General features: G+C 36.6%; 1 protein-coding gene across 3 annotated transcripts in view; it reads left to right on the forward strand.

Moving 5' to 3' along the window:
- TTBK2 (tau tubulin kinase 2) overlaps positions 1 to 23,907 on the forward strand; it is an 84,701-nt gene extending 60,794 nt beyond the window's left edge. For 2 of the 3 annotated variants that reach the window (XM_084519503.1, XM_084519504.1), the window contains exons 14-16: positions 2,176 to 2,424; positions 13,369 to 14,633; positions 15,626 to 23,907. In XM_084519503.1, coding sequence (XP_084375629.1) covers positions 2,176 to 2,424; positions 13,369 to 14,633; positions 15,626 to 16,094 — 1,983 coding nt within the window. In that variant the 3' untranslated portion in view covers positions 16,095 to 23,907. The remainder of the gene's footprint in view (positions 1 to 2,175; positions 2,425 to 13,368; positions 14,634 to 15,625) is intronic. The other variant, XM_084519505.1, reaches the window with a different exon arrangement.
- Positions 23,908 to 25,118: the final 1,211 nt, after the last annotated feature.

Here is a 25,118-nt window from a genome sequence, read left to right on the forward strand (position 1 = left end):
TACATCAAATGACATAAAATAAGTATTGCTAAACGGGTTTAAAAGTAGATATTGAGATTATAGTAGTATAGAATAGTAGCTTTATTTAATTTCTGAATAGTTTACTCATTTCCAATGGCTTGCAACTGTAGGACATTGGCATTCATAGTTATCATGCTTATGAATATACCTCCCATATGCATTTCTAGTGACCTACTACATTATCACTTAGTAGAAGGTACAATGAATTATGTTCTTTGAGCTTATTCTGAGAACCTTAGAATTCTGATAGGTTTGTTAAATATGCGAACAATTACTTAATTTAATGTTACAAAACATGAACAAAATATTTTTACTGTTGTAAATGCATTTTAAATTTTATTCTTCTTTTTATGGGAACAAGGCTTTATTGCTCACTAAGTAGTAGCAAGGATGTTTCTGTATGAGAAACTGAAGGTTCATATACTCACCCCAATTTTATTTTCTCCTGAAGGAAAGAAATCACTGGTCTTCAGACCTTCCATTTGTAGATAAATGTTCTTCTTGAAATCATGTGTGTATGTGTATTTCCTGTAATTGATGATAACATTTCTTACCTCTTTCAAACAGCATCAGCACCCCTAATAGGAACGTAAGGTTGTAGTAGTTCAGGAAGGAAACCTGAACTCAAAAAAAAAAAAAAAAAGAGGAAAACATGTAAGTTATTGGATTGGTGATTTTTTAAGCTTAAAAATTTACAGCAAATTGTGCTATCTTCTGTGAAAAAGCCTGGCTGTAAGAGAACTAATTTTCATGTTATCAGTCATAATAACAGATTCTATGTGCTATAACCAGATTACCCAGCACATATCAGTTTGATCTGGTTCAGTCATGTGCTCCTGCTCATATTTCTGTTGAATTACTCGTAGCATGCTATGCTGACTGTATGCTTTCATGTTGCAAAAGGACAGACAGTACTTGGTTTGCTGTAACATCTTCTGGAATGAAGTTCATTTGACAAAATAATTTGAACTGATCTAGACTGTTCAGGAATTTATATTGGGGCAGCACTTTGCATCATAGTGCTCTCTTTTTTTTCTTTCTTGATCTGGTTCTAAGAGCCTAGTGCTGGACCTGCTGTGTTGTTGAACCATGGCCTCATTAATGTACCGTGTTTGGATTGAATTGCGATGACCTTTATATTGTGCATGTACAAAACTGTTTGCAGCATATGATATTTGGCAAGCAGATATTTTAACAAAGAAATAATAACAGTGTTAAAGTAATCCAATAGATACCAACTAATGCCATTTTCAACTTCAGTTTAAATTAAACAGCTGTTTGCTCTGGTCACACTTGGTTGGCAACCTAATATAAAATATATATGCATGGTAATAGAAGTTGTTTGACTGTGAATCTACTTATTTTTTACTACTTGGTAATATTTTTGAAATTAGGATTTTATAGATCGAGGTGCTACTATGTTGTATCAATGAAACTGCTCTTAAACTTCCATTTATTTCATAGTTCTTAGCTGTATAATTTTCATGTACCTTCTACCCTCAGTTGCTGCTTATGAGATGCTGGAAATTCTTTTTTTTTCTCTTTTCTAAATGCTTGAGTGATGGACGTAGTTCAAGATGAGGCAATTATTGATGGATGCTCCAGGCCTGTATAAGTATGTCCTGCAAGTTCTGTCCCACGTTTGGGAAATTTCATCAGAACTGTTTAGTGCTAATCTTACTGATTAATCCTGTAGGCTATGATTCTTAATATGCAGTGCTATAGCCATAGCTGTACAGTCACATTTGTAAAGCATGCAGTGGGTGCATATGCTAAAATTGTAGTCGTCACAGAAAACAACACTGCTGCATGGATGTGCTAAGCATTTTGCAAGGACCAGCCAACAATCAGCTAGCCTCTGTACACAGTGTCCTTGGAACAGACCGTGTGAATTTATTAACTGTGCCCTAGATTCTGACTGAATGACAGAAGCCAGCAAGAGAGCGGATGATCTCTTCTGACGTTGGGTTTTTCAAAGTTGATGGAAAATCTGACAATTAGACTTAAGATGCCTCTTAAATTATCAGCTCCAACCTGAGAGAGAATTTTCAGTGGAAACATCTAGGAAAATGCATGTATGCAGGACATAAACAAGAATTATTTAAAATACTGATTTTTGAACCTTATTTTTTCCTCACCATGTTGTTCTCACAGCTCAGCTCATCTCACATGCTGCATTTCTCCACTCCAAGAATTTCAAGTCCCCTCCTCCGCACCATGAGCCCTATAGCCTATCTGTCCATCCACTCGGACCCTCTGAAAGAGGCTGGTTTACCAAGGAGTCAATCAGCTGAGAGCCACTCCTCTTCCTCACGCTCAACTGGTCGTAGGCAGCTTCCTGTCATTCCCTGTGGCAACAAGTTCCCCCCTGTCATTCGCATCTCAAAAGCACAACTTCAGCAGGTGAATAAGCCTCATCTTCATAACAGTGACTGCATTGTAGCAGTCATCTGCAAAGTTTAATTTTTTTAGTTGCTCTGCACACCGGTAATATGCATAGGCTAGTCATACTGCTGTACACAGCATCTTACAAAATGTTTTGAAAGATAAGGTCAAGTTAGGGAATCTCATTAAGGAATAGAGTCAGGAATATTTTTATGAGAATATATATCGTCCCATTTAGAGGAGGTAAAATTAGAGAGAAGAATATTTAAAGAGATGTTGTTTGGGTTATCATGATCTGGAGCACCGAACATTTCTGTGTGTTCTGGAAGATAGATTCACATCCTCAGAGGTATTTTCTCTTGGAAAAGTTAAGATTAATAAATACAGAAAACAAAGTTTTCTTTCATTCAGAACTAAAAATAATTTTTAAAGGTGTTCCTATAATCAGTACTAGTTAGATTTTTAAATTGGGAACACATATTAAAATTTGGAGTACTGTAAATGATTTTAATGTTAGAAAATAGGATTTACAGCTAGTCACATTGCTACTTTGGCATCAAGAATTCATTAATTGTTTACAGTATGCAAAGCAAAGGTGGGAATTAACGGGAGTAATGGCTAATGGAAATGTCACTAAAGAAAGTAAAGTTTTCATAGTTTTGTATTCCCAGTTTATTTACACTATGAGAAAGATGAAGGCTTAGAATCAGATTGAAGTAAACCATAATTTGTGTATTAGCCGTAAAAATTTGCTAAGCAGTATCAGCTCACATTGACTGGTGAAGCAGTATGATTTAGCATTGATGCATAAGACCGTAACATATCATCATCATTTTACCATTAATATTTAATTTGGATTATATTTTATGTTGTCTTTTATTTCCAACCTATTTTTCAGTATAACTATTTATATGTGAAAGACATTTTTCTTCTATGAAGCATGCACAGGAGTATTGTTTTTTTAAAAGTTATCCATCAACATTAGAATCTTTCAAACTTCAATATGATCAGTGATGAGTGATAACAAGGTGAAAAAAGCAGTTAGTGTATTTATGCCAGCATTTGGTCTTCCTACCCAGAAAGCAGTATTTTTTTCCACAACACTTCTAGGCTGTTTTTTATCTAAATACAAAATTGTAGTAGTTCTGACCTCAATTTATGGAAATGGACTAACAGTAACTCACAGAGGTTCATTATTGTGAACCTGACGGGATATGGGATGCCAGAATACCACATTCTTCATGATGACTGAAGTATTGACTAGAGAAAAGGACTTTGTACAAATTAACTTATTAGAAATTAAGCTTCAGCATTTGTATTCTGGGATGCAAAATTACTTTTTTTTTTTTTTCCCCTGTATATCTATGATCTAAATTTTTCAATCCAAATGTATTGCAGGTGACATTAGCAAGCTCCTCACAATTCTCAAAGTAGGTTTTCATACAGAGTTTTCTCTGGCTTCCTTAGTACTCAACAGATGAATACAGCTGCAATATTAATGGGGGCTGTGAAGTGATATACTCTTTTGTCATGTGAAAAAGAATAGATATTGTACCAGGTGCTGCTACTGAGCAGAGTGGAAAAGGGAAAGGGAGAAGATTATATACAACATTCAGAGCCTTCTCTTTCTTTTTACCTGGTAAGTCCCTGACTGCTGTGTTCCTTTTCAAGCTGTGATTTTTGACAGTCCGGACTCTACTGAGAATGTACCTTCCAGTGTTTCATTTGCTGTGGAAACTACAAGCACATGAATCTTTAGTTTATTCCAACAATGAAGGCCTTGCGTGCTTTTTGGCTCACTGGAGAACTGACATACTTTTACTGGTCCTTCTATTTTCTACATCACAGTAATGTTAGGTACTTAGCAAGTATGAAAGATAAATATGCTTGTTAATGACACGAAGCACTTCTCCAATTAAATACTAAAAATAATTTGAATACCATTATGTATTATACTGTATAAATATTTGGTATTGAATATATTTTCCTGTATTTCCTACTGTTTTCCATTTTGTTCAACATTGATAATTAATGAATTGCAGAGGTCAGGGATCTCTACTGTTGAATTTCGCTTCATGTGCTAAAAAGTAAATGATGATAACATTTGTTCCTGAAATCAGGCAAGGGAGTTTTCTTTCCTGATTGTTAATGAGTGAGGCTTCAGGAGCTGTAGTCCAACCTTCTTTAGTTTGACATTATATAGGAGAGATCATGAAATTTCTGTATATTCTTCACTCACTAGTGCATTGAAGGTTATAGGATGTAGGTCTACTTTGATTTCTTCTATAAACATAACTCCTCTCTTGCCATACATATATGATGTAAGACAATTGGAGTGGTTTGTTTCACCTCTCCTTAGTTATTCAATTTGCAGCATTAGAGCCAACAAAAGACAGAATGAATTCTTTGACAGTACTTGAATCTGAAAAGTGGGGTCACAGTGCTATTAGCATCATTTTTTTAAATAGAGTGGTCAAATTGTACAGCAAATCCTCCTGCAACATGACGTTTTTCTTTCTTTCTGTGAATTTTTCAGCCAGGTAACTTCTCTGAACTTTGCTCATCAGAGGAATGCATAGAGTGTTGAGTGAGATCCATGGAAAAGGTGATGTGAGTGCAGTAACAACGGGCCAGAGCTGTGTAGGAAAAGATTGCTTAGGTAGATGTTATGCTAAATATATAACTGTTTCTTGAGAAACAATCAGAATTAGTGACCTTCGATTTCAGTCTCTTGGTTTCTCAGATCTAGTTCTCTAATAAGATATAAAAACCTTTTCTAGCTGTGGCAGCCATCTAGAATAAATCTAAATTGGCTGTCTGTTTCAGATTCAGCCCTGAAAAAAGTGGATTCCAGATTTGTATGTCTTTTTTACATATCTTCATTTTTTTAAATACATGATGAGACATGTAGAACAGGGATTAATTTTATTTTAATGATTTTGTAGTTGTTCCTTCCCAGGTAAAGCAGTTGGAATTGGTTAGCACTTTCACAAATACTTTCTCATAGGTCTTATTTTTTCCCAGTAATCTACCTTACTGCAACAGTTTAAAAACTATTTTATTGGTATATAGTTACGTTATTAGTTACAAAATGCTCTGAAATCTTTCCACAAGAGATGCTGTGGAAATACAAGCCACCATGTACTTATTCATACCCAAGATGAGAAGTAATATGCTGATCTGACTTGGAAAAATTACCTTAGTTTTTAAGTATCTCACTGGAATTCAGGTGCCTATGAAAGAATAAGGTAAGACTTGGTGACATGTTCAAGGGGTATTTAGGAAATAAATTTTATACCCCTTGTAATAGTTGTTCTTTTATGGATATTGTAGGCTTTTCAGCCAGGAGGGCATGTAAATGTAAAATTTCGCTGTTTTTCATGAACTGATTTTTGGCAGGCATCACTAGTCTGCAATAGCAAGAGATGAATGTTTACGCTGATTTCCATTTAATAATTGCTTTCTTACCCACAAAGAAACAAAAAATGCAAAATGCTCCTCTATTGTTAGCCTATTCTTTAAAATTATTTTTAGTTTGTCAGTGGTATTAACTTGTAGCTGTCATGTGCATTAGGATTGAATTAGAACTCAACTAGCTAAAGCATTGGTTTAGCATTCTACCTGTCTAGAAATGTCAGTAATGGATATATTTGTCCAATTTAGATATATTACGTTATCAAATAGTTTTGTTCTAGAATGAAAAGAGGGAAAGGTTTTTCTCTGCTCAATGAGGCTGATTTTTAATGCTGCCATCATGGAAGTTGAGTGTGGTAAAGAGGGTTTTGGGTTTCAGGAACTACAGAGATGTCATGCCCTACCCTATCCTGATGGAAACTGTATTTAGTTGGCACGAAGTTTAAGTATTTTCCTGGGAGCTTACTATTTGCTATGATGTTACAGCTGTTACTCATCCTCAGTGAAAGCAGTTGTTTGATAACACTTATGACCATATTCAAAGGCAATCTTAGATGCAGCTGTTTTCAGTTGTTACTGGTTGGTACCTGGAAGGGCAATCAACATATGATCTCTAGCGGTAGTGTCGCTGTTTTCTTTGTCAGTAAGTTTCTCTGGAGTATGTGGATTTTTAATACAAAAACACATATTAGGAATGTTAGGAAGCATTCAGGAATATTAGAAAGTGTTATTTCATAAGGAGAGAAAGGATTTCCCAAAGATGCCCGTAAGCCCCCAGGTTACTGCCATTCTTTTAAGCAATTGGGTTTCAAACTGGTAATGATTTTTTTTTGGAATGTTTTTCATCTACAAATTCTCCTCCTCATGCAAAGAAGTATTTATTTTTTTTCCTATTTATTGCTTTTGCCCAAGTCGCAGAGGCAATTGCTTGACATTTGGAAATCTAAATGCTGCCTACAGTGCTTGGTAGGACCTTCTATCTGAAGGAGAGAAATTCTTTAGACATTCTTTTTTCACATCTGTCTTCAGTGTTTTAGAATTAAAATTAAAAATTACAGCGAGTTAGGTTAGCTGTGCTTTCAGTGGAAGCTTTCCAAGGTACAAACTATGGAATGAACAGTGGAGGAAAACAAGCAGTCAGTAGGAACCTGTTAAACTTTTTCAAATAGTGTGTTGCCTGAGGAGAAATGATCAATTTTTATTGACAGGATCCTCTTGGTCATTTCCCTTCTGCAAGTTTCTGTATCAGCAGCAGCAACAGCAAAGTTACAGTGAAGGTCGGGGCAATAAATTAGCATTAGTAAAAGCATTCACATGCACTGTTAGAATTCTGCAGTGAAGGATGGGTCAAAAATAAAATGAGAGGAAAAAATAGAAAGAAAATAAAACACTATGAAAGTTGCTTTTTTTAACATTTGTGTTTTGTGGAATCTGCAGTACTTTTAAGATTCTCAAAATTCTTAACCGCATGGTTCATCTATTCTTGTCTGTCCTTGACGTGATCAATTTTTATTATATTTTTAAAAATTGCAACATTATCCCAAACATATGTTGTTTAGTAAATTTTTTCGAGCATCAAAATTTCATTAGCACAGGACAAGTGAAGATGTTTCAGGAAAGCTAGATGATCTGCGATTTCCCAGGGTGAGCTGATTAACTCTTATGTCAAAAATTGGCTGTTATCATTAAAACAATGTCCAAATTGAATTACAGGGGAAAAAAAAAAACAATCTTTACTTGAAGATTGTAAATTTACCAGTATCCTAGAATTTTCTCCCAGTTAGCTGGTTTTTCATAGGGAAGAAAGAGAACTTTTTAGAAAAGGAAAATTTGAAAACACTAAAACTGGAACCAGTGGTTAGAAGGAGTCTCTAATATTTCTAAGCTACAATTATATAATTTTTGAAAAGTGGTTCATTTTCAAATTACTATTACAATTTCTAGATTTTGATGATTCTACAATATTGCTCTACATAAACCACAGGTAGATGTGTTTACTTATTAGCTAGCTACTAAGCCATAACTGCTCTGACTGCTTCTGGCAACAGTTTTTAATCTCTATGTTTTTTAACCCTGAGAAAATAATCATGATAAAGTAGGAATTTGGTTTCTGTAGAGACAGAAATAAAAGCATGAAATAGAAATGTGAAATATGCTTCAGTTACCAGGTTTTTACTCTGAACTCTGCATTAAGGCAAGCTGATGCTTTGTTAGGAAAAGACTGTCTCTGTGGAACTCAGAAGTATTATGATACTGGCTCATTTTTAATTGCAATGTATGTCAGGAGTATTGTATGAGTGTTAGGAAGTAATTATCTGTAATTGCAGCTGCTTCCCAGTTCTCCAGCAATTCCAACAGTTCTATACAACATAAGTAAATTTCAAGAATATTGTTCAATTGCTTTATATGTTGTATAGAAGAAGCTTCAAATTAAATGAGTACTTGTTTTGGTCACATTATTAATAAACTAATTAGCAACTTATTTCAATGACAATCATTCTCTGAAAGCAGTTAAAGTTACTGCATTTAGAGTAGTTAATCTTTGCCCTATTGGATGTTGGATATGGGTTTATGTTAGAATACGGTAAAATCTTCCTTTACCTGGCAAGTGGTGTAGGAATAACTGAAAAAGGGAAGATAATTAAAAAAATACTGGAATTAAGCAATGGTTAATAGGTACACTTAAATAACAAGAGTCTGTACACACAGATATGCATGTTCTTTATCCTAAAAAGATATCTTTCACCTTAGAGGGTATGAAAATACAGCTATCTTGTACCTTCCTAACTCTGCATCTTTGTTCCCTCCTCTTCCTATTTCTTGCATCTCCCAGCATCAATGTAAGACTGATGTACAAATTATTGTTACAGAAAAGTAGAAAGAATATATGTGAAGAGCTGTGGAAGGCGGCATGCTCCTCCTTTCAGATGGATATAACCAAGCCTTCATATGCTATTTTCTCCAGTTAAGGATTAGGGCTGTGTGTGATTTTTTTAACAAGAGTGCATAGTATCCTGGGAACTGCCAGTTTCTACAAATGCCTGCAATGCTTGCAGTACTGTATGTATGTCAGAAGGGATTCATTATCAAGACTTACAGCCATCTCTGGTCTTACACTCCATAACTCCATGAATTACAGACATATACTTCTGTTTATCCACATATTAGCTTATTTGTAGAAACAGCCAATGTAGTTTAGTAAATCTATAATTAATTTTATCTTTTCTGCTAGACTTCAATCTGGAAAGGGAATGTAAGGGATACAAAGGATTAGACTGTAAAAGGTCAGAAGGAATGATAATAGTAGGGAAGAAGGATTTTGAGAGGACATGTACTGTTAAGAACAGTAAGCTGGGTATGATATCTACAGAGTTGTAAGCGTAGCAGTGTTTGTTCATGTGAGAGTAACAGTTAGCTGTAAATTACAGGACGGTGTGCTAACATTCCCTTTACCCTTTGATACAAATTGCAGTTCAGATTTTATTCCAGAGGTATACAGTTTTGCAAGGAAAATTAAGTGACTTAAGGAAAGAAAGAATCATGACGAGGAAGCTGGTGAACTGGAAAGCCTAAGGGAAGTTGGTTGGTATTAATGAAGCTGCAGACTCATACTAACATTTGTCATATTGCTGCTAGGCTGTAGAGCTAACTGGATGAAAAGGAGAAGAAAGGAGAAGAGAAAAGATACATGAGGTTTGTTCTCACAGATACACAAACTTTTCTAAGGTAGGAAAGAAGTTCTAAAGAATAAAATGATTAGGCTGAAGTGTCTTCAGAATGGCGAGTAATATGATTAAGGCTTACTGATGTTACAAACAATGTAAAGAAGTTACAAACAACGATGGGATTAGCATATCAACAGGTATGTACACCACGTTTTTAAGAGGTCTGGAGTCCTAATGGCACTTGACATGCTTGTAGAAGTAGTAGGCAGCACGAGCAGAGGGAAGAAGCTGTGAGGTCACATGTTCACCTGCTGGTGTTTTACAGTAATCTATATTCACACCTTTAGATCTTTCAGATTTAACAGCTTTGACAACTAAAACCAATATTTCGTTCCTCTGCAATTTGCTGTATATATTCATAGAGAATTTCATCCAAGCATATCACTTGCTATTGCAGCCTGTCAGAGGTTTAAGGAGAGGAAAGTTTGTCAGATGTCGTAAAGGATGTCTAGGAGATATTTATGTTATTGTTGTTTTGTTCTCTTTTCTTCTTAACATTCCACTCACCATACTGTAAAGCTACTTGAAGAAAATGCAGTCTCATTTATTGCCTCAGAAATCAGAAAAAAAAAATTAAGAAATTACTTAGGAAAGACTAAAGGATTCAGGACTGTGGTGGTGGTAATTTCTTTTAAACATTTCAGAGTGAAAGGAGAGCTTTGTAGTCATTTTTCCATATATTGTCGCGGTCCTTTTCAGTAATCTGCTGCATCATACCTTCTTTTGAAGTGCTGAAGTTGTGATAATCAGGTACATAATGTTACAAACTGATTACCAGAGTACACTGTGGGTCAGCATTTTAAATCTATTCTCTGCAACTTTCTTCTTAGATGAGGTGCCCATGTTCATTGTACATCAGGTTCAGTATTGTACAACATTGACGTGGTTAGACACAGAAATCTTACAGCATAAGATTTTAGTTCATGGCCCAAGAAAGGAAAGTGTGATGATTATTTCTGATGCTTGAGTTTTAGTTTTACGTAGTAGGTTATGTAGCATTTGTTTTGTAACTTGGTATGCATTTGACAATCTTGAGATTTCTGTCACCCTGATTTAGACTAAATAATAACCATTTGAACTGGTGTTAGATAACCATTTAAACTTGCAAAAGCAAGTGACAGGATCAGCCCTCCCCAGACTCCTTGATTATGCCTTCTGTCTTGCAAGGTTTCATAAAGAATATGACTATGGGATAATTAGGGTTACAAAACTGTACGATTTTTTAAAGTTGTTTTAAGGGATTTTATTTACTATTCTTTGAGGTGTCAGGAACAGTTGAGACATGAAGCAAGTCTTTCCTGACTCATAATTAAATGTAAAAGTTAGGATGGAATCTCCTTATCCTGCCACAGTTGCAAAAAACATAGGAAATGCTGCTGTGGTGTACATCTCATCCTTCTGGCCCCATCTCATTGAACAAGCATCCACCCTCACAGAAATGAATCTCCATCCTTTCCAGGGAAATTCCTATGAGTCTGCAATATAAAAACAGTAGCATTTGGTACATACATAACAATGTGTATCCCTTCATACTTTCAGCCAGTGAGATGTCAAATAAGATATCAGACACTATTGATAAGCAGTGCCTTTTTAAATCCTACTTGTTTCTTTTTGGTCTTGCCCTTTTATTTCTCTCTTGAAGCTGCACCTGAAGTTGTAACAACATTTGCATGAGAGGCACTTCTGCACAAGTTAAATTTCTTGTACATATAGATGAAATGTCAAGCCTAATAGGGATATAATTTAATCTTTGTGCTTTAAGAATAATAAGAGGATTATTGACCATTTGAGAAAACAAGCTTCTGTTTGCTAGTGAACACAAATCAAGAAAGTGATACATGCATTCAATAAAGCCATTTCTGAAAATTTGAGCTACTCAGCAGTGCAGTCTTTAATGAAACTTACCCCATATGCTTTACTTCCCTTCTCTTGTTCAATGTTTTTCTTCCACAAATAGCTCCTGCTTGCTATATTGTGGATTCTTCAACAAGTTTACTTGTTTATTTCTTGGGTGTAAGGGTTAAGTCTGGATTGGTCAAGAGAGGACTAGGAAATTCTTTCTCCAGTCATGGCAAAGGAAATGAAGTCTGTTGAAAACTGTAAACAGATTTCACATCAGAGCTGGTTTCACTTCAAAAGGAATTGACACGTAAGAGACATGTCACTAGGAAAAGAGTTTCCATGTAAATGTATTTATGCAAAAGATAGTTTAAATGTAATTGCTGCCCTTCTGGAAAAGTATCAAGAAAAGAAATATCTTCTGAAAAGGAAGTAACTAAGGATATTTTACCTCTGAAAATTGAGAGAAGACACCAGAATCTATGCTATTCTACGGGAAGCCATCCTTCTTCAGAGATGTGTGGTTGGTTGTTTTTTTCACTCTGAAAGATTCAAACCAGCAGCTAGAATAGCTGATCAAGTAAAATGTTTGTTCCTCTGTTCTTTCTGTGGCCAAACTGGTGTGCGTTGCCAACATTGGAAATAGGCTATCACTAGTTGTCTCTTCTACCATCACTGAATCACTAAAGTTTTTAAGTCCAAACCCAGTCTCCAGTCTTTTCCACTTCCTGCTGAATTCTACAAATGCAAACTGTGACAGATTCATGGGACTAAAAACATGAGGGAAAAAGGAGCTGAACTCTATATTCATGTGGAGGAAGATGTAAGAATAGCCCCATGCTTTTGTTACAGGTTATTCATTTTACCAAATGACTCAGTCCAAAATGTATAAACCAAAACGTAGGGCTCACCTTGTCATGAGCATGTATTCCTCCCTTGGCCATAGAGGTTAAGCTCATACCACTTGTGTGGGTTCTCACCCTCTGACCTCATGACTTGCATTTCTTACTGTGCAGTGGCCTGACTTCATGGAAAGTAAAGAAGCACTGGTTCTGCACATGCCTGATGGGAAGCAGGGGAAGAGGGCTGATGTCTCTCAGAGTGGGGAGAGACACAAATGCAGGTTTCTCGTGTTAGGTTAGACATGCTCTGACCTAAGCTATGTTAATTAAGCTATGTACTAGAGGCAGCAATCACCATAACCAACTGTTTTTTCACAGTGACTCTGACTCAACACTATCTATAGGATTTAGGGGTGCCTTAAGCGTATTTACTGGATTAGACCCACCAGGGGATTTAGGTGTGTAAATATTTAGTTTGTGAATCTCCTAATGACCTTAGGTAAGAAGTCCTGGCCTGCTTGCTTAATTTAAAATAATAATAAAAAAGAGAAAAGTTTCAATAGGGAAGGTAGTAGCTAAAATTTGAGCACTCAGAAGTGTTTTCTTAATGAAAAGTAGGTATTATGGGTACTAAAATATTTAATTTTGTAGATAATGTTTTTATTAGTTGTTTTGTTAACAAAGTATATACATTCTGCCTAAATTGAAACTTAAGTCAATTTCTGAATCTGGACCTCACTGTTTTCTTTGTCTTCTGTACTTGTCTAAAAAGTATTGTTGTGTACTTGTTAAAGATTTTATGTTTTTATATAACTTATGCTAAAAGTATTCAAACTCATGTAAAGTAATAAAACGTGGACTTCTTAAGCTGTGTCTCTTTTCCAGGAGGTTCCTTGTCAACTGCAACATTTCCCACTTAGATTATGTTTGTGTTACACGTTTCTGTCTTGGGATGACAGAGTATTTTATTTTCCTAATTAGCTAGATGGAATTTATGAAGTTTAGCTATTTGAACGTTGTGATTCCTACAAATTATTACATAATGCATCTTGGAGACATGGAATAAAAAATGCAATATAAAGAATGTTATCTACAATATTCCTGCAATTTTCACCTTTTCCTTCTCTAATTTTCTGATGCAGGTAACAATACCCAGGCCCTCAGTGGCATCCACACAGTCTGCTTCAGAGAGTTTTCAGTATGGGCACCAGCTAGAGAAAAGAGAGCATGATGTGCAATCTATGGAACACACAGCGGAACTCCCGTCTCCAAAGGAAGGCTTGCCAGGTTTGGTTGTGACAGATGATGCAGTTCCAGGTAGTACCAGCACACCAGATTTGGTACTTCATATCAGCCACGAAGAGCTTGAAAGGGAAGGACATGTCAAAGAACATGTCAGTGTCCCAGACAGTGACCAAAAGGACCTACTTGAACAACATAGCGGGAGACAGGAAGAGAAAGAACTTGAAAATCTTCCTGTAGAGACTGAGGAAGAACAGCTTCCAGTAGTTTCTGAGGATGTCCTTGAAATGCTAAACAAAGAACAGAATTCTTTGCCAGGAAATTCAAAATCTGCAGAGGAAGAACTTCTAACTAATACTGAAGCTGCTGAAGAATCAAAGCCAAGGCCTGTCTGCTTGGTGCCAAATCAAGATGAAGTTGGGAAGTCCATAACACCTGAAACACCAGAATTTTCACCCTCAAGACTTATCAACTCACACACTAATAGACAGGAAAACAAAATAGCACCAGTTCAGGAAAATGGTTTTCATTCTAATAAGGAAGAAGTCCATATCCAAGACTTGCAATGCCACCAAGTGGCCCTTACTAATTTTTTGCACCAGGAGGACAAGAAGGAGAAAAATACCCCCAGAAATGGAGAGTTATTCCACTGCATTTCAGCGAATGAGAATTCTCATCGATCTAAGAAGGACTTGGTTAAATCTCCTTTTGTATTCAGGCAGAGCCGAATCCCAGTTTTAGCACAAGAGATAGACTCAACGTCAGATTCCTCTTCTGTTTCAGCAAAGGAAAAGCTTCTGCTAAAAAAGGCCCATCAGACAGACTTGGTCAGACTACTTGTGGAAAAGAGACAGCTCAAATCTTTCCTTGGTGACCTCTCAAGTGCCTCTGATAAGTCACTGGAAGAAAAAATGGCTGCTGCTCCAGTACCATTTTCTGAGGATGATGTATTATCCTCATTTTCTAAATTGACACTGGACTCTCATTTCAGCAAGCAGACGGAAGATAGTTCTTTATCTCCAAGTAGCCCTCAGTCCAGAAAAAGCAAGATACCCAGACCGGTGTCCTGGGCTACCACTGATCAAGTCACCAGTTCAAGTTCAGCTCAGTTCTTTCCTCGGCCACCACCTGGAAAACCGCCTACTAGACCTGGGGTAGAAGCTAGGTAATACGGAGAAAATAGAAGTTGGTTTTCAGGTTGAAAATGAATTTGAGCTAGATTGCCGTTACTGTACAACTGTAATTGTGTAGATGTTCCATCCTTTGTTAACCTTGCTTTTTAATGCTGGTCTTGAATTCTCTGAGAAATCTTACATTGTTTGAAAATGAACGAGGAGAGGCTGCTACAGAAGAATGAGTCTGCTTCACCTGTAATTCTTATGTATCAATAGATGTGTAGTCAAAACTGTGAAACCTTTCATCCTATAACTAAATCTTCGCACTTTTTTTTTTTCCAAGTGGGATCACTTTTTCTGAACTGTTGATTATTCACAAACCTGTAGAAATCAGTAGGATTTATCATATGCAGTCCCTTTGAAAATTAACGGCAGAAGCTTTAAGTATTCTGGTTTGCAGATTCCAGCCATCAATATTCAGTCAGTTAGCTATGCTCTGATAAAGGCTAAGTAAAAACAGTCAATTAATGGAGGGCAGAGTGAGCTCTAGAAATCTTCCTTTGACAGATCTGTGTATAGACAACCATGATCTAGTTTCTTCAGTGTCTAGATTACCAGGATAAGGGAAGTTATGATGTAATCAGTAGTGTAAAATCCTCTGAAGGAAGTTGTGGTGTGCCTTGTCATACATTATTTGTGTATAGGAGTGTATTGATGATGTACGGGAGTGGATGTACCCCATCAAAACAGGTGGTAAGTACTGCACTTCAGTGCACTTCAGCACCACCAGGAAATTTCAGTTTTCTTGTAAACACTTAGACTGTTCATGTGAGTGAGTTCATGTGAATGTAATTATTGTGTTTTGAACAAGACGGAGGCCAAAACCTAGATCCAGACACCTCTATCTTACAGGAAAGTTCAGATCCAGATATCTGTTCTGAAGTGTAAGCTTATCCTTAGTTTCCAGTGATACTGTGTTTCTATATGAATTTTGGTGAATAGATTGGAAAAAAAAAATAATTTTTCTTCGTTTCTTCTTAAGGTTACGCAGATACAGAGTCCTAGGGAGTAGCAGCTCGGACTCAGATCTTATCTCTCGTCTGGCTCAAATCCTACAGAATGGATCTCAAAGACCAAGGAGTTCTACCCAGTGTAAGAGTCCAGGATCTCCACATAGTCCAAAAACACCACCCAAAAGCCCTGTCATCCCCCGCCGCAGTCCCAGTGCCTCCCCAAGGAGCTCTTCCTTACCCCGTACTGCCAGTTCTTCTCCATCACGGGCTGGAAGAACCCATCATGATCAGAGGAGTTCCTCCCCACATCTTGGGAGGAGTAAATCACCTCCTAGCCATTCAGGCTCCTCATCTTCTAGGAGATCCTGCCAACAAGAGCACTGCTACAGCAAACCAAGCAAGAATGGTCTGAAAGGATCTGGTAGTTCCTTCCACCATTCTCCAAACACTAAGACTCCCACAGGAAAAAGCAAATCAGCCACTAAGCTTAGCAGATAGGAACTGGGCCTTGACAGGTATAAAGCCGCCTCCTAAGTCTGATGCATGTTGTGTCTGTGTACTGTGTATTTAAAAAAATAATCAAAAAAAAGTATATAAAAAAACAGTGTTGAATCTGCGCTTTTTAAAGAACGTAAGCATCATAAACTATTCATGAGAAAGCATACTGTGTAAATGAGTGGCCAGGCATTGCCTAGGAGCAGGCAGCAAGCAGATCTAGGAAAGGGGAGGTAGAGGCCAGAAAAAGAATGACTAGGTAGTCAAAGAGGTGCAATGTATTTAAAGTCAAAAATATCTCCAAGGTGAGTGTTTTTAAAAGGGTATTTATTTCTATGTTTTCAGTTTACCTAGCTTAGAAGATTAGGCCTAATCATTTAGGGCCTGTCTCAAGAAGTATGCAAGAAGAAGTGAAACCCATTATTCCCAAAATCATGTCACCACTTGGGAGATAAGTACTGCTCAAGCACGTCTCTGTCGTTTTAAAAAAGCACACTGTTCAGAGGACAATGGTATTTCTACCTTATGAGTCTCTTCAATTTTGAGTTGCACACACCTGAGTCACTCAGTACTCATTTTGTCCCCTGTCTACCATAGCACAGATTTGCTTACCTAAAGAAGTATCATGTAACTTGCCCCTTCTTGATTTTGATGACATTTTAAAAATGAATATTAACGGCTGCCAAGATGTTTTGTAGTGGTATTCTGTAGAAATTTGTTTAGTACTAATTAGGATCCAAGAAGTATTCTTGGTTCCATTTTGTATACTTCTTCAGGAGACAAAGCGGGTTCTTGAAACCTCATTATGTGGAATAGAAAACCATTCTCATCTAGGAGGTGAGAGAATGGAGATGTCTGCAGTTCACCGAATGTCACAGATTTACAATAAATTGCAATGAATGTTAGAAAAGTTAGAAAACAGGAGTACCTGTTTTTCACTAACTGAACTGTAAAAAGAATCCTTGCTATTATTGGCTTTTTATTTATTTTATTTTTATTTTTTTCCCAGTGGTTATGGATCACTGAAATCACTGATCTTACATTGAGGAAACAATTACCAACCAAGACTATTTTTTTCGTGCTCATTCTTTTTGTAAAAACATGGAAGGTGAACACCTTGGTAGCTTCTAGCTGACAGAAATACACTTAACACCCCTAACAAAGTCTTTGTAAGAGTATTAATCAGCAGAGCAAAATATACAGAAAGCAATCATTTTTGATGTTGGGTCCTTGTCATTCTTTTGCCCAAATGGTTCTTTGATAGCCAAGCTTTGTTGTCTGCCAGTGAAGTCCATTGTGTCTAATTCCTCCTACTTTTTTTTAGTAGTTACTTAATAATCTCTTGTGGTCTACTGGATCTCTGTAAGAAACGTAACGGTTCAGCACCTTTTGCTATATTCAAAAGAGAATAGTGCGTTAGAACAGTAACACACAAGACTGCAAGCTTAAAGAAGGTGCAGCCAGCTCTCCGTGGTTATACCTGTTGTGGGGATACTGGATGTGCAGGAGACTTCTCAGTTGCTGATCTGCTTGCTGTAGTCATATGCCTCTCCAGCCAGCATCTGTGCTTTTTTATTTAACCTCTGCCAAATTAATACCTTTGGATTAAAAGGGAATATTTTGTCTCTGAGTTAACACATTCTAATGCTGCATTAAAGCTGCCCTGGAGCTGCACTGAATTTCACTTGCTCTGTCAGACTATGTTGATTTTTTTTTTCTTACTATGAATATGTGTATTGTTCCCCATATGTAATGTAGCACAGTGTGGAACCTTAATTTCATTCAGGTTTCAAGCACTACAGATGAATGCAATAGGTAGGGTATACCTGCTTTTTCTGAAGAAACTGTAACATTGGAAAGTCTTACTCCTTTGTATTATATTGTATAATAGGTACTATAACAATAATTGCATGTCCTCATAGTAAATTATATAAATATTTATATATACATACATGTATATGCTTATATAAACTCACTCTCATTTTGCATTTGTAATTTATGGACCACAAATAATACAGTTCCCTTTCTGTTAGTCCCTGGATACTCCTGGCATTGCATCTCCTATCTCCCCCCCAAAAATTCTGGAATGCACAAAATCTAATAGCCTTTATACCGTGGTACAAGATTGAAGGACTGCTGATTTCTCAACCAGCCGATGTTTTGTCTTGCAGCTTTCTTTCTTGCTTTAGAATTGTGAGTACATTTGCATATGAACAAGAACAGAGACTCAAAGGTATTTTTATTTTTATTATAAATAGGGCTTATTGATTACTTGTTTTTATTTCATAATGTGAGTTCTTAATTGTTATGAATGCTCATGATATAGGAGCAGTAACAGTCAATGAATGCCTAGTAGATGAATGTGACAGTAACAAATTCCATCTTTCCTTCCTGTTTTCCTCTTATGTTTCATTGCGGTATACCAAAAGAAAAAAGAAAAAAAAAAAGGAGCATAAGAGCATATAGTCCCATTTGTACTATTTCTGCCTTGGGCACTGCTGGAATTATTTGTTAAGGTGGTGTGGCACCTAATAATTATTTTTCCTCCTCTCTCCCTTTTTTTTTTTTCCATTTTTTAGGGTCTTTTGAGCTCATTCCTACATTAATATGGTCAGTTTTAGTAGATACCTACTTTATGCACCCTCCCTTGAAATGCTGAAGTTGAGATGTTTGTATTTTCTCTGCAGTATAGCAGGATCCAGAAACAGGTAACTGTTTTACAAGTGAGAAAGAATATAGCACCTAAGGTTTTTTTGTGCTCTCTCCAAAAATACAGACTTATCCATTGTTGCACTTTACTATATATGGCAGGGGGGTTGGAAGAGTTAGTCTTTAAAGGTTCCTTCCAACCCAAAACATTCTGTATAAAATAAATCAATGTGGTAGAAAATCACCTGTACTTGAACTACTTGCCAATTGAAAAATAGTAAACTATGCCAAAATAGAGAAAGAGATATCAATCATGATTGATGACCCAGGCTTCTTTCAGTGCAATAAGAGGGAAAAGGCCTGTATATCACTGATTGCATTTTCCTGTGTATTCAACAGGATTTAGTGAGAAAATCATGAAAATACAAATGGGGGAGTGATTGTAAATAATATGTCTTGAACTACTCGCTCTTCTAGAGTTTTTTATTGCTTGATACCTTCCCTCCAAAACTTGCAGAACTGCATACTATAGACTAATGTAGCAATCAGTTATGTAGTTAGATAATGGCCAGCTGATCAACTAATATATAGATTTTACCTTAATATTTCCAGAGGGCCTGTATGATCGAGAGCTCTGTAAGCTCCAACATTTGCATATGCAACTGACTGCATAAAACTGTCAACCTTACATGTGTGTGGCCCTTGTGCAGAGGGGGAATAAGGTGTTTATGGAGGGTATCTTGCCACAAATTTTCAGGGATGGGAAGATTTTTCTTAATCATTTAGAACAGCTGTAGATGTTCTGCATAGCATTCAGCAGCTTATACTGTGATCTTTTAGCTGGGAAGCAATGTAATTCAAGGAGCTGTTGCTTTGTGCTCTTTAAGCCTCCATTTCTTTGGAGTGAAGTGCAATGGAGCCATGGCATGTTGTGGATGCAGATGCTGCATGTGTCTTTCCTCTTTATGGTGTTTCCTGTGCTGCTTCCTCCAGCACTTTGAAGCATTTGTAGAGACATTGAGGCATGAGGCCTTTAAACTGAAATAGAACTTGAAAAGATTTCACACAGACTTTTGTGCTACAATTTTGCATGATAGATTGAATTTGAGTGACAACCTCGGAAATCTATGTTACTATCAATAAAACCCATTATTAATTGCAAATGCCAATTACTATTTAAGTAAAACCCTGTTAAAAGTAATAGGTGTCATACAGTAGAACAACACTGGCAAGTTGTATGATGGTAGGCACCTATCTAGTATTTAAGCAGGATCAGTAAGCATAAAAAACATCAGTGCTCAAAGGCAGGATCATTATGAGGTTTTAACTGCTAATATATACAATTATTCAGGAAGTGCAGACCCCTGGGGAGTGACATGGGGCATTCATTACAGCCACCAGCCACATCCTATCTTGGGAAATCTGGACATATTCTTGCCTTGAAGTCTGCATGTTTGAGATCAAGATTTCTATCATATCCCACTAAACAGTCTGGATGTGGAAGAGAGGATCTGGTCCTACATATTTAAAGTAGCTTGAGTGATTTTTCATCTGAAAAGCCTTGCAAGAGCTCTACCGCTTACAATTTGTGATTATTATGGCATTAACCATAGCTGGCAAAACACACAATTTTGATTTTATATATATATAAATATACATTTGTACATGTGTGTATATACACACTTATATAGATACTGTATACTATATAGAAACAGACATATTATATATGTGTATGTATATACACACATGCTTATGTGTGTATATATACATATAGGTAGCAACGGTCTCAGCTATTGCATCCTGTTTACTGAAGTTCATTTGCCAGAGTGAGCTGAGGCCTGTGGTGCTTTGATAGGTCTGATCTCCTCTTTATCTACCATAGTTTTGCTATGCCCTAATTCTGATTCTGTGTCTCTTCTATTTTACAAGGCCTGATCCTACAGTCCTACTTTGGCAAAACTCCCTTAAGTCTTTCTTATCGCAGTAATATTTATGCAATGGTTGACTACAGTGCTCCTAAAAAATAGATTGTTTTTCCTCTTTGATGAGAATGTAGACAATGCCAGATGTACAGTACAGACTTTCCTGTACACAGAATTTTTCCATAATGAAATAGACACTTCTGTAGAACATTAAGAGGCATACATTCTGGTAAGAAAGTGGTTATTTCAACGTTTTAAAAAGGTCTAATTGCACATTAGGGATTCTTGCCTCCAATTTTTATATATATGTTAAATCAGAGAGAACTTGAATATTTTACAAAGGAATAGCAAATTAGAAGAGAGCTCAAACTCACTAATCAGCTCAATAATTAACTCATAATATACATGTACTGGTCTTGGGTTTTTCATGCAGGGATGTTCCCGTGAGGTGATCAGAGCCATGCCTCTCTGTTCAATTCCAGTGAGGAAGGGGGTTTTCAGGTGTCTAGGTTAACACCGTGATGCCATGCAGCACGTTCTCCATATGCTTTTCTACTACAGAGTGGTTAGAGAACTGTCAGCTATAGAAAAAAAAAAAAAGACAATTATCCTTTAGATGCTCATTCCTATTTCTGAAAGGTCAAATAGCAAAGAGTATTTTTATTCTACTTTTTTAGCTAACCAAGTAGGCAGTGAACTGAAGGTTTTTGTTTGCTGTTTTGCTTTTGGCTTAGCTGTCTTGCCAACAATTTGCAGTAAGCAGTAACTTTGGTAAAAGGAAGCAAGGCTCGTTGTTTCAGCTACAGGCAGTAGGCGTGGGTCATACTGTTCTTAGCTAACACATGCAATCACATAAACACATGCACCTCACACAAGAATACCTCAGCTGTCCACTTGAAGCTGGTCTTCCTTTCCCTTCCATATAACATTTGTAAAAGAGAAATCATATAACAGCCTAGATTGTGTATTAACTACCTGGAATTATGTTAAGATATTGTCAACTGCAGACAAGTTTATTTAATCACAGTAACAACAAACCTCATTTGCCTATGGCTTAAATAATTGGTTTAAAATAATAATAATTGGTTTAAATAATAATAATAATAACCTCTGAGGCTTTTTGTTTTATTTTGTTTTTTAAGGAAGAATTGAATAGGAATGTATTGTTTTAAAGTCTAATGTATTAACTTGGCAATTGTTCTAGCCATTCAGGTCTGAGTACATAGGCTAATTTTACTCTCTGTTGTTGGTAACACATCCTCTCTTAACAGTAGCAGTGACAAACACTCTAGTACTTTACGTTTTTGTGGGATAATAGATACTGCTTTTCCCCAGTTTCTAGCTTTCTGAAATGTTTGGCATTTATCGGGGCTGTCTACAGGAGTTATGTATTTTCCTTTTACGAGGCTTTTGAGCCTTTTGAGAGGCTTCCTCAGCATTATATTCAGAAGCAATGTGGCTCATGCAACAAATTTAGCACAGAGCAAATTATGACCTGCAGAGCTCAGCAGGGAACCAGAACTTGGGCTGCGGGGTACCGAGAGCTTCTGGGCACTGACCGGTTTTCTCCAGCCTTTTATAGCTGAGAGAGAGAAAATGTCTTTTGGAGAAGAGGATTGTAATCACAGTGCTCTGAAACAAGCCCTGTGTATCCTGTTGTTCCTTCCTTACCACAGGAGAGGCCCAGCTGACCGGTTAATCTGCATGCCAAAAGTTTTGGTGAGAGTCTCTCTGGTTTTGCTTCAGGCACGTCAGGATTCCCGTTAGTGTAGTGCAAAAGTAAACGCACAAAATTTTACATAACAGTAATGAATGTGGATTTGAAGTTTCTGCTCTAGGCTTTGAGCAATGCCTTTTTTCGAGTGCAAATGTTAGCATATGTGATTTATGTGATTTATGTGTTTTGCTTCTGTTTTTCCTCTGTCCACACGAATAGCTTGGATCCTTGGGAATTCTTGCTGTTCTTGTGCACGTGAAACTTTCAGTAAAGTCAGTATGAGGTCTTGTGATTTTTTTAGCTTTTCTTTTTCCCTGCATAGGGACTTAAGGAATAAATTCACTCTATAAATACTACATTTGCAATTACTGTATTTTAAATTGGAAAATGCATATTTTTAATTATCACTATGGCATTGCATGCCTTTTGATCCCCCTTTTCTTTAAGAATTACTGCTGAGAGTCAGCTTTGGCCAAGAATCCGTGGTTTCTTCTAAAAACAATACCACGGGTGGGCTACTCGTAGAGGTCCTGATCATCCCCAACTGCCTGTGAGAATTCAAATGGAATCAATTTGTTACAGATCTTTTTTTTTTTTTTTCCTTTTTAGACCTCTTGATCTTTGACCTAACTTTTATGTAAGGGAGCTGTAATAGCAGCAGACAAGCTTGCTCCAAAAGGTACGGTATAATAAGCTTGGTCTGCCTGGCTCCAGATTCTTTTATACCCCTATCTGCTGTGTGGCAGGCAAGGTCACAAATGTTTAACACAAGGTGTGGTGGGTTTTGTTTTTGGTGTATTTCACATTTTTTCCTTCTGTCTGACTGGAGATCTGGATTGGTTGCCCAGCAGCCTTCTCTGCATCCTCTTTGCTTTCTTTGGCTAAAAAGCCAAATATCTTCCTGAAATTCCAACTGTCTTTCTATAGAATCAACCCAGAGACAAGCTGCAGTGTGTGTGTGAATGATGTTAATTTTCAAATGCTTTCCTATGAATATCCAAACCAGTAAATTAAGGAAATCACCAGCAATGCCTTCAGACAAGTACTGACTTCTTGAAGCTGCAAGCCTATGTTCACTAATCTAAAATCTCTGGGCAATACCACAAAAAATGAAATTGGTATGTTAACTACAAAAACAATGTTGTCACTCCATAATGAATTAAGCATTCAATAACACAATCTGCAGCACAATTAAATTAAGTAGAAAGTGGTTCCGATGTTGTTTGTTACTATTGAGGAAGACAAGCGTTGAGTCCTTCAAATTCTCTTGCTCAATAATTGCAGTTCCCTTTCCCCTTCTTGGGAATCTTCTAAGCCATTCTTTTTCTTTTAAATTTGCTCAGGCACCCAAGAACATAAAGAGTTGATGCCCTTGTAACGGTCATTTGTACATAAAGGTGTAATTATTTATTTTCTCATTTGTACCATATCAAGGCTTTGTACAATGTTTTAAGTTTTGTTTTCAAATTATTTTGTATTTTATTTTTATAAACTGGTTCTAAATAAAATATTCATTCAGCATGCAAAACTTCAACCCTTGAGTGTGTTTGTATGGTGATTTTACTACTTATAAAGTTGAATTTACTTATTTTTTACTGCTGTACTGTAAACCCTGTACTTTAAACAGAGAAAAAAACTTTTTGATTTTTTTTTCTGGTACAAGAAAGCAAAAAGCAAATGTCTGTTGGTACTACCATATCAAAAGTCAGATGCTCATATTGCAAATCAGAATGATTGGATCAATGGGAGTTTTACTGATTTGGCTGGTTGGTGTGTTCTTTAATAGTAGGATTAGAAAAAAAACTCAACCTTCCTCTTGAAAACCCTCCCTTTCTATTTGCTCTTGTTCTTATCCATACTCTCTGTATTCAATGATTGCCATGGCCAACTCAGATCAATTTTAATAACAATATGGTGGATTTCAGCCTTGTTAAGGCCAGCTACATATTTTTAAGAGACAAAATTGCAATTTCTTACTTAGTCTGAGGCCATGCTAATCAATTACTTTGGAGGTGACCGGTGTCTGGACGTAGTCACTCTGTGCTTTTACAGCCTCTTGTAAAATTTCATCCTCTGTGCAATAGTGCCATACAGTTTAGCTGCAGATAGCAGAGAAATTAATGAACTCAAGTTGTTACTGAATCTGAGCATTTATCCTATGTGGAGATGCAGTGTTAACCAGTTGCTCTAGTTCCCTCCAAGATCCTTTTATTTCTCTTTCTAGTAATACTAGATAAAAGTAGTGTCATCACAATTTATATGTGGTTTATGTGCATGCATGTCTTAGTCCTTGTATGCTGTGGAAAATACTGCTTGCTCTGCACAGCAGAATGAGGTTGTTAGTGAAGTCCAGAAGAACTGGAGGAAATTGCTTGGATCTTTCTTAGCATTATCACTGTTATGCCATGTATATGAAACAAATTAAAGGCCAGCTCTGCCCTTGTTCTGTTAAGAGCAGCCAGAAATGTAATGGCATGCTTCTAGAGGGTGTGTGCTTTTGGCATTCTCAGCAAAACCATCATTTGATCACAGAAAAAAGGCACATAAAGAATGAGAAAACCGGACATATTCATTTGAAAGTGAAAATAACAAATTTACACACTCTGTGCTGGAGACAGATTAGACAGGTAGCTCACTGAGCTTTCATTATTTAATAATGACCTTTCATAATTTAATAGTTCATTATTTAATCTAAATAATCTTTCATTATTAAGAACACTGTAAATGGTGATCATACCA

Source organism: Aythya ferina, assembly GCF_964211825.1.
Source record: "Aythya ferina genome assembly, chromosome: 5".
Taxonomy (NCBI): Eukaryota; Metazoa; Chordata; class Aves; order Anseriformes; family Anatidae; genus Aythya; species Aythya ferina.